Source organism: Mesoplodon densirostris, chromosome 7, assembly GCF_025265405.1.
Source record: "Mesoplodon densirostris isolate mMesDen1 chromosome 7, mMesDen1 primary haplotype, whole genome shotgun sequence".
NCBI lineage: Eukaryota > Metazoa > Chordata > Mammalia > Artiodactyla > Ziphiidae > Mesoplodon > Mesoplodon densirostris.
Genome location: NC_082667.1, coordinates 47,634,535 through 47,647,873, shown reverse-complemented (window position 1 = coordinate 47,647,873; position 13,339 = coordinate 47,634,535). Strand labels below are relative to the sequence as shown.

At 37.2% G+C, this 13,339-nt stretch overlaps 1 protein-coding gene across 9 annotated transcripts in view; it reads right to left on the bottom strand.

Annotated features, from left to right (window-relative positions):
* Window positions 1–13,339, bottom strand: part of PICALM (phosphatidylinositol binding clathrin assembly protein) — a 102,056-nt gene that overhangs the window by 56,189 nt on the left and 32,528 nt on the right. For all 9 annotated transcript variants that reach the window (XM_060102745.1, XM_060102741.1, XM_060102744.1 and 6 more), the window contains exon 4: window positions 12,231–12,333. In XM_060102745.1, the coding sequence (XP_059958728.1) occupies window positions 12,231–12,333 (103 nt within the window). The remainder of the gene's footprint in view (window positions 1–12,230; window positions 12,334–13,339) is intronic.

The window sequence follows — 13,339 nt, the reverse complement described above, 5'->3', positions numbered from 1 at the left end:
ACCAAGATATATTCTAAATGAATTAAAGATTTAAATATAAAATACTGGATCCATAAAAATATTCAATGAAAATATAAATAGCTAGTTGATCACTTTGGGGTAGAAAACCCCACTCCAAGTTTGCTTAAAAGACAACAGCCATAAAAATAAAGATAACAGGGGCCTCCCTGGTGGCGCAGTGGTTGAGAGTCCGCCTGCCGATGCAGGGGACACGGGTTCGTGCCCCGGTCCCGGAGGATCCCACATGCCGCGGAGCGGCTGGGCCCGCGAGCCATGGCCGCGGGGCCTGTGTGTCCGGAGCCTGTGCTCCGCAACGGGAGAGGCCACAGCAGTGAGAGGCCCGCGTACAGCAAAAAAAAAAAAATAATAATAAATAAATAAATAAATAAAGATAACAGGCTTTCCTGGTGGCGCAGTGGTTGAGAGTCCACCTGCCGATGCAGGGGACACAGGTTCGTGCCCCGGTCCGGGAACATCCCACATGCCGCAGAGCAGCTGGGCCCGAGAGCCATGGCCGCTGAGCCTGCGTGTCCGGAGCCTGTGCTCCGCAACGGGAGAAGCCACAACAGTGAGAGGCCCGCGTACCGCAAAAAAAATAAATAAATAAATAAAGAGAACAATTTTTAACACATAAGAATTTTTTTAAGTTTCAATACTGCTAAAATAAAACCAGGAGCAGTATTTGTAACCTGTGACAGTTTATTTTCCCAATAAAACCAAAAGCTTATTTGTTAGTTTGCCATGTGCTATAAGCATTACATAAAATGTATCATTTAATTCTCATAACAATCCTAATAGATAAGTGCTATTAACATCACCATTCTACAGATGAAAAAATATTTACAGATGAAATAACTTGGAGCTTAAGTCAAGGCTTCCCAGTTGTGCCACAGCAGACTACTATGGTACAACTGGATCATATGTATGCCAACACATTAATGCCTAACCCTTCAGCCTCAAACAGTCTTCTCCATGTAACTAACCCACTGTCCTGTACAAATAACATAAGTTTGTGTGGTATAAATAGTTAGCAAACTGATGGATATGTAAAAAGAAGATACTTGTTCTTAGGAAATAGACACTGAAGTATTAAGAGCTATACAATGTAAAAAGGCATGAGGTATGTAATCCACTTTCAAATGGATCAAAAAAAGAAGTATACAAACACACATACACAAAGAATGTGACAAATGTGACAAAATATTAAAGCCTGGTAAATCTGAGTAGAGTATATAGGAGTTATCTGTATTATCCTTGCAGCATTTCAGGAAGTGAAATTATTTCAAAATAAAATTATTTTTTAAAACTTAACAAGCTGGCTGAAGTATCCTACTAAAATCTTTCATCTAACTGGAGTGAAGCTAGAAATCAAACCTAAATTTATCTGATTAAACAGCCAGTTAGTCTTAAGACAAAAGAAAAGAATTGTAAAAGCCCAACAGAGAAGTGGGCAAAGGACATTGAAAAGCAATTAACAAAGCATGAATGCCATTTTTAAAAAGAGAGAAAGAGGCTCAATATCACCACTTAAAAATTAGTTGGTCAACCAACATAAAATGAACATCTAATGAGATACATTTTCACGATGATGGAAGAAAACAGAGGAAGAGATATTTATAACTGTAATTAACTCAATAATCTGGTACCACTTTTATCCAGGGCAACTTAATATTTTCTAATAAAATGGTAAACGTCTATAATGTTTGACTTGTCAACTCTAAGAATTTATTCTATAGGAAACTTCACTTAATGCAACCAGAGAGAGGACAGACAGAAGAATTACAATCCTGCAGCCTGCAGAATGAAAACCACAATCACAGAAAGACAGACAAAATGAAAAGGCAGAGGACTATGTCCCAGATGAAGGAACAAGATAAAACCCCAGAAAAACAACTAAATGAAGTGGAGACAGGCAACATTCCAGAAAAACAATTCAGAATAATGATAGTGAAGATGATCCAGGACCTCAGAAAAAGAATGAAGGCAAAGATCGAGAAGATGCAAGAAATGATTAACAAAGACCTAGAAGAATTAAAGAGCCAACAAACAGACATGAACAATAAAATAACTGAAATGAAAAACACACTAGAAGCAATCAACAGCAGAATAACTGAGGCAGAAGAAAGGATAAGTGACCTGGAAGACAGAATGGTGGAAATCACTGCTACAGAACAAAATAAAGAAAAAAGAATGAAAAGAAATGAAGACAGCCTAAGAGACCGCTGGGACAACATTAAACGCACCAACATTCACATTATAGGAGTCCCAGAAGGAGAGAAAGAGAAAGGACCCGAGAAAATATTTGAAGAGATTATAGTCAAAAACTTCCTTAACATGGGAAAGGAAATAGGCACCCAAGTCCAGGAAGCACAGAGAGTTCCAGGCAGGATAAACCCAAGCAGAAACACGCCGAGACACATAATATCAAACTGACATAATTAAAGACAAAGAAAAATTATTAAAAGCAACAAGGGAAAAATGACAACATACAAGGGAACTCCCATAAGGTTAACAGCTGATTTCTCAGCATAAACTCTGCAAGCCAGAAGGGAGTGGCACAACATATTTAAAGTGATAGAAGGGAAGAACCTACAACCAATACTCTACCTAGCAATGATCTCATTCAGATTCAATGGAGAAATCAAAAGCTTTACAAACAAGCAAAAGCTAAAAGAATTCAGCACCACCAAACCAGCTCTACAACAAATGATAAAGGAACTTCTCTAAGTGGGAAACACAAGAGAAGAAAATGACCTACAAAAACAAACCCAAAACAATTAAGAAAATGGTAATAGGGACATATATATCGATAATTACCTTAAATGTAAATGGATTAAATTCTCCAGCCAAAAGACACAGACTGGCTGAATGGATACAAAAACAAGACCCATATATATGCTGTCTACAAGAGACCCACTTCAGACCTAGGGACACATACACCCTGAAACTGAGGGAATGGAAACAGATATTCCATGCAACTGGAAATCAAAAGAAAGCTGCAGTAGCAATACTCACAGCAGATAAAATAGACTTTAAAATAAAGAATGTTACAAGAGACAAGGAAGGACACTACATAATGATCAAGGGATCAATCCAAGAAGAAGATATAACAATTATAAATATATATGCACCCAACAAACAAGCACCTCAATACATAAGGCAACTGCTAACAGCTCTAAAAGAGGAGATCAACAGTAACATAATAATAGCGGGGAATTTTAACACCTCACTTACACCAATGGACAGATCATCCAGACAGAAAATTAATAAGGAAACACAAGCTTTCAATGACACAACAGACCAGACAGAACTGATTGATATTTATAGGACAGTCCATCCAAAAACAGCAGATCACACTTTCTTCTCAAGGGCACACAGAACATTCTCCAGGACAGATCGCATCTTGGGTCACAAATCAAGCCTCAGTAAATTTAAGAAAATTGAAATCATATCAAGCTTCTTTTCTGACCACAATGCTATGAGATTAGAAATAAATTACAGGAAAAAAAACGTGAAAAACACAAACACATGGAGGCTAAACAATACATTACTAAATAACCAAGAGATCACTGAAGAAATCAAAGAGGAAATCAAAAAGTACCTAGAGACAAATGACAATGAAAACACGATGATCCAAAATCTATGGGATGCAGCAGAAGCAGTTATAAGAGGGAAGTTTATAGCAATACAATCCTACCTCAAGAAACAAGAGAACTATCAAATAAACAATCTAACCTTACACCTAAAGGAACCAGAGAAAGAACAAACAAAGCCCAAAGTTAGTAGAAGGAAAGAAATCATAAAGATCAGAGCAGAAATAAATGAAATAGAAACAAAGAAAACAATAGCAAAGATCAATAAAACTAAAATCTGGTTCTTTGAGAAGATAAACAAAATTGATAAACCTTTAGCCAGACCCATCAAGAAAAAGAGGGAGAGGACTCAAATCAATAAAATTGGAAATGAAAAAGGAGAAGTTACCACAGACACCACAGAAATACAAAGCATCCTAAGAGACTACTACAAGCAACTCTATGCCAGCAAAATGGACAACCTGGAAGAAATGGACAAATTCTTAGAAAGGTATAAACTTCTAAGACTGAACCAGGAAGAAACAGAAAATATGAACTGACCAATCACAAGTAATGAAATTGAAACTGTGATTAAAAAATCTTCCAACAGGGCTTCCCTGGTGGCTCAGTCGTTGAGAGTCCACCTGCCGATGCAGGGGACGCGGGTTCGTGCCCCGGTCCGGGAAGATCCCACATGCCGTGGAGCAGCTGGGCCCGTGAGCCATAGCCACTGAGCCTGTGCATCCAGAGCCTGTGCTCTACAACGCGAGAGGCCACAACAGTGAGAGGCCTGCGTACTGCAAAAAAAAAAAAAAAATCTTCCAACAAACAAAAGTCCAGGACCAGATGCCTTCACAGGTGAATTCTTTCAAACATTTAGAGAAGAGCTAACACCCATCCTTGTCAAACTCTTCCAAAAAACTGCAGAGGAAGGAACACTTCCAAACTCATTCTATGAGACCATCATCACCCTGATACCAAAACCAGGGAAAGATACTACAAAAAAAGAAAATTACAGACCAATATCACTGATGAATATAGATGCAAAAACCCTCAGCAAAATACTAGCAAACAGAATCCAACAATACATTAAAAGGATCATAAACCATGATCAAGTGGGATTTATCCCAGGGATGCAAGGATTTGGATACTGTAAAACTCTTAGAGTAAAATATATGCGGAACACTCTCTGACATTAACTGCAGCAATATCTTTTTTAATCCACCTCCTTGAGTAACAGAAATAACAACAAATATCGACAATACTTAAAAGCTTTTTCACAACAAAGGAAACCATAAACAAAACAGAAAGACAACCAACAGAATCGGATAAAAATGTTTGCAAATGAAGCAACCAACAAGGGATTAATCTCCAAAATATACAAACAGCTCATGCAACTCTACGTCAGAAAAACAAACAACCCAAGCGAAAAATGTGCAGGAGATCAAACCAGACATTTCTTCAAAGAAGACATACAGATGGCCAAGAGGCACATGAAAAGCTGCTCAACATCACTAATTATTAGAGAAATGCAAATCAAAACTACGAGGCATCACCTCACACTTGTTAGAATAGGCATCATCAGAAAATCTACAAACAAATGCTAGAGAGGGTGTGGAGAAAAAGGAACCCTCCTGCCTGTTGGTGGGAATGTAAATTGATACAGCCACTATGGAGAACAGTATGGACGTTCCTTAAAAAACAAAAAACAGAACAACCATATGACCCAGCAATCCCACTACTGAGCATATAGCCAGAGAAAACCGTAATTAAAAAAGACACATGGGGCTTCCCTGGTGGCGCAGTGGTTGAGAGTCCGCCTGCCAATGCAGGGGACACGGGTTCGTGCCCCGGTCTGGGAGAATCCCACATGCCGCGGAGCGGCTGGGCCCGTGAACCATGGCCGCTGAGCCTGCGCATCCAGAGCCTGTGCTCCGCAACGGGAGAGGCCACAACAGTGAGAGGCCCATGTACCGCAAAAAGAAAAAAGACACATGCACCCCAGTGTTCATTGTAGCACTATTTACAATAGCCAAGTCATGTTAGCAACCTCAATGTCCATCAACAGACGAATGGATAAAGAAGATGTGGTATATATGTACAATGGAATATTACTTGGCCATAAAAAGGAACGAAATTGGATCCTTTGTAGAGACGTGGATGGACCTAGAGACTGTCACACAGAGTGAAGAAAGTCACAAAGAGAAAAACAAATATCGTATGTTAACGCAGGTATGTGGAATCTAGAAAAATTGTACAGATGAACCGGTTTGCAAGGCAGAAATAGAGACACAGAAGTAGAAAACAAACATATGGACACCAAGGGAGGAAAGCAGCTGGGGGTGGGGGAGGGTGGGATGAATTGGGAGATTGGGATTGACATATATACACTAGTATGTATAAAATAGATAACTAACAAGAACCTGCTGTATAGCACAGGGAACTCCACTTTGCTGTAGAGTAGAAACTAACACAACATTGTGAAATGACTATATTCTAATTAAAAAAAACAAAAACAAACAAACAAACAAAAAAACTGCCCAGTCATATGGTTTGGTCCTCTTTAGGCAGAAGAATGGATCTTCTCCAGGGATCTCTGATCAGATCCCTGGAAGCTAATTTATAACAAAGCCCAAAGCTAATGGCTCCCTGGGGCCACAGCAGCATCCACATACAAGGTGTCAAGAGCATCCACATACAAGGTGTCAAGATGAGGAGTGGGCCTTTGGTAAATCATAGAACTACTATGCTGATTAATCCTTCTGCCCACAGTTTTCTTGTTGAAAGCCCTGCCATACATTCCGATGCTGTGTAAAGGTTCCTATTCCGCATGTCCATTACTAGGGAGTAAGCCCAAATCTAGTTTGTTATTCCCCCTTATTCTCTAAAACAGTAATACTTGTATATACATCTAACATATAATTAAATGTTACTTACATAAGAAAAAATGCAACCATATGTAAAAGAATGGTCAATGTGTTACTTTTGTAAGCTAAAAAAAATGGGAATAAATCAAATGTACATCTAGAACATAATTCTAAAGCCATTCAAAAGAATGAGATGGGGATTTCCCTGGTGGCACAGTGGTTAAGAATCCACCTGCCAATGCAGGGGACACGGGTTTGAGCCCCAGTTCGGGAAAATCCCACATGCCACAGAGCAACTAAGCCCGTACGCCACAACTACTGAGCCTGTGCTCTAGAGCCCGCAAGCCACAACTACTGAAGCCAATGTGGCCTAGAGCTTGTGCTCCTCAACAAGAGAAGCCTCCGCGGTGAGAAGCCCCGCACCACAACGAAGAGTAGCCCCCGCTCACTGCAACTAGAGAAAGCCTGTGTGCAGCAATGAAGACCCAATGCAGCCAAAATAAATAATTAAAAAAAAAAAGAAGAATGTGATGGATCTATGTGTACTATGTGTACAGACATTGAAAATACCTAAAATATATATTAGGGGAGGGAAGCAGTCTTCAAATAATGTGATTATGTAATTTTCTGTGTCCCTTCATACATGTATTTACACACAGAAAACTGATTAGATACACCAAAATATTGTTTCTTTAAGTCAGAATGCTAGGTTGCCTGAAATTTTGTAATAGTTTATTACCTTTGTAAACATAAAAATTCGTTACCCTAGTAAATAAAACTTTACTACTTACTACACAAACCCTCTCCAAAACTGAAACAGTCTACTCAGGTTTTTGCCATCATATAATAAATTTCACGCCTTCATCTTATATTCTTATGTTCTATATTTTTCTTTCTTATTTATACTGATATATATGTGTATGTGTAGGTATCTGGGTATTTTATACACCCAGATACATACACATGTTGTGCTATTCTTGATTCCATTCAATCATAGGTCCTCTTTGATTCACTTTTCTTTTCCTTAGCATTAAATAAGAGCAATTTCCTTTAAATCAGTACTAATTACATTGTGTATAATCAAGGGCTGTTCTCATCCAAGTAATAAAAGTTTGCTGTACTAAATATAAAAATGCAGCAACACTCCTCAATCGCGAAACTGGCCTTTCAGATTAGAAAAAAAGTTACAATTTTAAAAATATATTAATCTGGGACTTCCCTGGTGGCACAGTGGTTAAGACTCCATGCTCCCAAAGCCAGGGGCCCAGGTTCGATGCCTCGTCAGGGAACTAGATTCCACGTGCATGTCACAACTAACAGTTCACATGCCACAAAAAAGGAGACCGTGTGCCACAACTAAGGAGCCAGCGAGCCGCAACTAAGGAACCCGTGAGCAGCAACTAAGATACAGTGCAACCAAATAAATATTTTATATATATATATATATATATATATATATATATATATATATATATATGATGTGAAATCTACAAATATCTTGATCAGTTTTATCTGAACATGCTTTACAGGAAGTATTAATATAAACCCAGCTGGAAAGTGGTTTACTGGACAGAATACTGAGGGTTAAGAATCAGACCTCTAATATGACCTCCTTTATCATAATCACCTACAAAGTACCTAAATATATGAAACAAAAAATCTGTGGAATTCAGTTTTGGTAGGTTCCAAACTCATCACCTCCCAATTAATTTGAAACAGTGACACAGAAACATTTAAATTCAGCTTTAAAACTTCTTGAATAACTGAGAGGTTACTTTACATTTGTATTAAATTTTCCATTTCAGTCTAGTAATTTAACATGTCAAGAGAACAATTTAAAGGAACATATTAATTGCGTAGATCTTTGGGATCTTTAAAGAGCAGGGAAATTCAGAAACTCAGAGTATTTCCGCAGAAGCCAGATTCCCTCAGGGCAGGCTTCCATAGTTACAAGGGTCATTGATGCCCCTTAAGAATGTCTTCTTTCCTGGGCTTCCCTGGTGGCGCAGTGGTTGAGAGTCCGCCTGCCGATGCAGGGGACACGGGTTCGTGCCCCGGTCCAGGAAGATCCCACATGCGTGGAGCGGCTAGGCCCATGAGCCATGGCCACTGAGCCTGAGCGTCCAGAGCCTGTGCTCCACAACGGGAGAGGCCACAACAGTGAGAGGCCCACGTACCGCAAAAAAAAAAAAAAAAAAAAAAAAAAGAATGTCTTCTTTCCTGAGGACTCATTATATATCCTAAAAAAAAGCCTGTACACCAGACTTTTTATCAGGTATAGAAGCACTGATTCTATCATTCATGAGATTAGTTCTTATGACAAGAAGACTGTGATTTAGGGCATAGCAAGAAATAAATTCAACCTCTGCGTTCAAGATTAAAAAGAACCTTAAATACAAAACAGCAATGAAAGAAATTACACGAGATAAACAGAAAGACATCCTGTATTTATGGATTAGAAACAATGTGTTAAGACACTTAACACTTCGCAATTTGATCTACAGATTAAATGCAATCTTTATCAAAATCCAGCTACCATTTCTGCAAAAATTGATAAGCTAATCCTAAAATTCATACGAAAATGCAAGAGATACAGAATCGCAAAACAATCTTGAAAATTAAGAAGAGAGCCAGAGAACTCACACTCCTTAATTTCAAAACTTACTACCAAGCAACATTCTTTAAGACAAGTGTGGTACTGGCATGAGGACAGACATAGATCAACAGAATAGAATTGAGAGCCCAGAAATTAGCCTTTACATTTATGATCAATACATTTTCATCAAGACCATTCAATGGGAAAAGAAAAGACTTCAACAAATGGTGCTGGGATAACAGAATATCCACATACAAAAGAATGAATTTACACCCATACCTCATACCACATACAAAAATTAATTCAAAATGGATCAAAACCTAAATGTAAGAGCTAAAACTACAAAACAGAAAAAATGTAGGAGTATATCTTTGTGATCTTGGATTAAGCAATGCTTTCTTACACATGATGCCAAAAGTACAAGCAACCAAAGAAAAATAAATAAATAAAATTGGAATCCATCAAAATTAAAAACTTACGTTTTTCAAAGAATACCATTAAGAAAGTGAAGACAAGCCATGGGAGGTGAGAAAATATTTGCAAATTATATATATGATAAGGAACTGATGTCCAGAATATATTAAAAAACTCTTGCAATTCAACAGTAAAAGGACAACCCAATTAAAAAACAAGCAAAGGACTTGAACAGACATTTCTCCATAGAAGATATACAAATGGCCAATAAGCACATAAAAAGACACTCAACATTATTAGCCATCAGGAAAATGCAAACCAAAACACGATACATCACTTCACACCCACTAGGACGGTTATAATCAAAGACAGAAAATAACAAGCACTGACAAGAACGTGGAGACATTGGAACCTGTATACATTGCTGGTGGGAATGTAAAATGGTTCAACTACTTTGAAAAACAGTTTGCTACCTAAGGAGGCAAAAGACCTGTACTCCAAAAACTATAAGACACTGATGAAAGAAACTGAAGATGATGCAAACAGATGTAAAGATATACTGTGTTCTTGGATTGGAAGAATCAATATTCTTAAAATGACCTTACTAACCAAAGCAATCTGTGGATTCACTGCAATCCCTATCAAATTACCAATGGCATTTTTCACAGAATTAGAACAAAAAATTTTAAAATTTGCATGGCAACACAAAAGATCCCAAATAGCCAAAACAATTTTGAGAAAGAAGAATGGAGCTGGAGGAATCATGCTCCCTGACTTCAGACTATAAAACAAAGCTACAGTAATCAAAACAGTATGGTACCAGCACAAAAAGAGACATATAGATCAATGAAACAGGATAGAAAGCCCAGAAATAAACCCATGCACTTATGGTCAATTAATCTATGACAAAGGATGCAAGAAGATACAATGGAGAAAAGACAATCTCTTCAGTAAGTGATGCTGGGAAAACTGGACAGCTACATGGAAAGAAAAAAATTAGAACATTCTCTAACACCATATACAAAAATAAACTCAAAATGGATTAATCACCTAAATGTAAGACCAGATACTATAAAAACTCCTAGAAGAAAACTCAGGCAGAACACTCTTTGACATAAATTGTAGCAATATTTTTTTGGATCCATCTCCTAGAGTAACAGAGATAAGAACAAAAATAAACAAATGGACCTAATTAAATTTAAAAGCTTTTGCACAGAAAAGGAAACCATAAACAAAAAAAAAAGACAACCTATGGACTGGAAGAAATTATTTGCAAACAATGCTACCAACAATGGATTAATTTCCAAAGTACACAAACAGTTCATACAGCTTAACATCAAAAAAAGAAAACTCAATCAGGACTTCCCTGGTGGCGCAGTGGTTAAAAGCTGCCTGCCAATGCAGGGGACACGGCTTTGTCCCCTGGTCCTGGGAAGATCCCACCTGCACGGAGCAACTAAGCCCATGCACCACAACTACTGAGCCTGCAAGCCCTAGAGCCCGCACACCACAACTACTGAGCCCACGCACAGCAACTACAGAAGCCCGCATGCTCGAGGCCTTGCGTGCAGCAACTACTGAAGCCCATGTGCTTAGAGCCCATGCTCCACAACAAGAGAAGCCACCTCAACGAGAAGCCCACACACCACAATGAAGAGTAGTCCCCACTCGCCGCAACTAGAGAAAGCCCTTGTGCAGCAACAAAGACCCAATGTAGCCAAAAATAAACTAATTAAATTTTAAAAATAAAATCCAAAAATGGGCAGAATAAAAAAAAAATTTTTTTTAAGGGCAAAAGACCTAAATAGACATTTCTCCAAAGAAGACATACAGATGGCCAACAGGCACATGAAAAGATGCTCAATATCACTCATAATTAGAGAAATGCAAATCAAAACTACAACGAGGTATCACCTTACACCAGTCAAAATGCCCATCATTAAAGTCTACAAACAATAAATGCTGGAGAGGGTGTGGAGAAAAAGGAACCCTCCTACACTGCTGGTGGGAATATAAACTGGAGCAGCCACTATGGAGAATAGTATGGAGGTTCCTTAAAAAATGATCCAGCAATCCTATCCTGGGCATATATTCAGACAAAACTCTAACTCAAAAAGATACATGAACCCCAATGTTCACAGCAGCACTATGTACAATAGCTAAGACATGGAAGCAACCTAAGTGTCCATCAAGGACAGATGAATGTATAAAGATGTGGTATGTATATACATATGGTGTCTCTATATGATAGAATATTATTTGGGCATAAAAAGGAATGAAGTACTGATGCATGCTACAACAAAGATGCTAAAACTTGAATACATTATGCTGAATGAAAGAAGTCAGACACAAAAGGCCACATATTGCATGATTCCACTTATACGAAATGTTCAGAACAGACAAATCCATAGAGATATAAAGTAGATTTGTCGTTGCCAGGGTCTAGAGGAAGAAGAAAATGGGAAGCAATGAAATGTTTTGGGATTAGATAGCAGTGACACTGCACAACTTTGTAAATATACAAAAAACCACTTAATTGTACACTTCAAAAGGGTGAATTTTATGTTGTATGAATTGTCTCAATAAAGCTGTTATAAAATTGAAAAGAACTTTGAAAATCCTAGTGCAAAAAGTATCTGATATACTTCTTCAGAGAAAAATGAAGTTCACCTTTTAAAACTGGCCTGAAATTCAATAATTCATAATCAATAATGCCTATGATATATATTTTAAAATATTCAAATACATCAGATGTCAAAAAAAAAAGCAAGCTTAACTCACCCTCTTTTCACTTTTGTGAAATCAAATGCAACTTGTCTGTATGAAACTGCTTTTTCATTTAGATATCTACTATACCGCCTAATAAAGGTAGACATATCATATCCTGTAAGAAAAGAAACAGAAAAGGTTTCATAAATTATTAAAATCCCAATTAGCTTAGAAAACTAACTCATTTCATCCAATGGCCATATTGTCTTGTTATCCCACCTTCAATTTAGTGATGTAAATTAAGTGACATTAAAATCTCTAATACTTAACATTTTTAAAGTCAGTTATGTCATATGTGGCTTAGAAAAATCTTCCCCCTTAGAATTTCACTAAAATAATAATTCTGTTTTACTTCTGACCAATATTCCTATCTTTTAGTTATCATGAATTGAAAAGCCTGTTTTCTTATACTACCTGATAAACTCATAACTCAAATTTAATGTCCTATGGAACCACAACCCCACTCCTTAAATCATTAATCAATTTAATAATTTTCATACTTACCAATCTTTAGTTGCACATGACTTAGAACAATTATAACTTATGTGTGCCAACCTTATAAGTAGTAGAGAAAATTACTGCATAGTACAATGAAAGAAATGGCAATATGCAAGTTTAAGGCCCAACAAAAAACAATTATGTGAATGTTTTCAACTAAACTTTCAAAATGAATACCTAAATCATTCTAAGATTTTGTTTCATCACAATCATGAGATTTGAAAACTTCAGCACCATAAAATCTAATCAATATTATTAAAAAAAAAACAACAACTTGTGTTTTAGCTATTGCCTGGCTCAGTGAGGTCTACAAATTTTTGCTTCTCATTGTAAAAGCAGGTCCATTCTATCATTCTATTTTAGGTCATCTTCATCTAACACATTCAACTTTAGTTGTTGATGGTCTCTGCTACTTTAAAAAGATAATACCAAAACAAGCAAAAAAAAAAAAAAAAAAAAAGAAAGAAAAGTAAAGTGACTGGATTTAATGTTATCACCAATTCATTTATTCAGCAAATATTTCTTGAGTGGCTACTAACTTGCCACTGGAGAAAAATCAGTAAATAGAAAAAAAAAATCACTGCCCTCAGATATTCTCATAGCTACTAGTGCATTTTATAAGG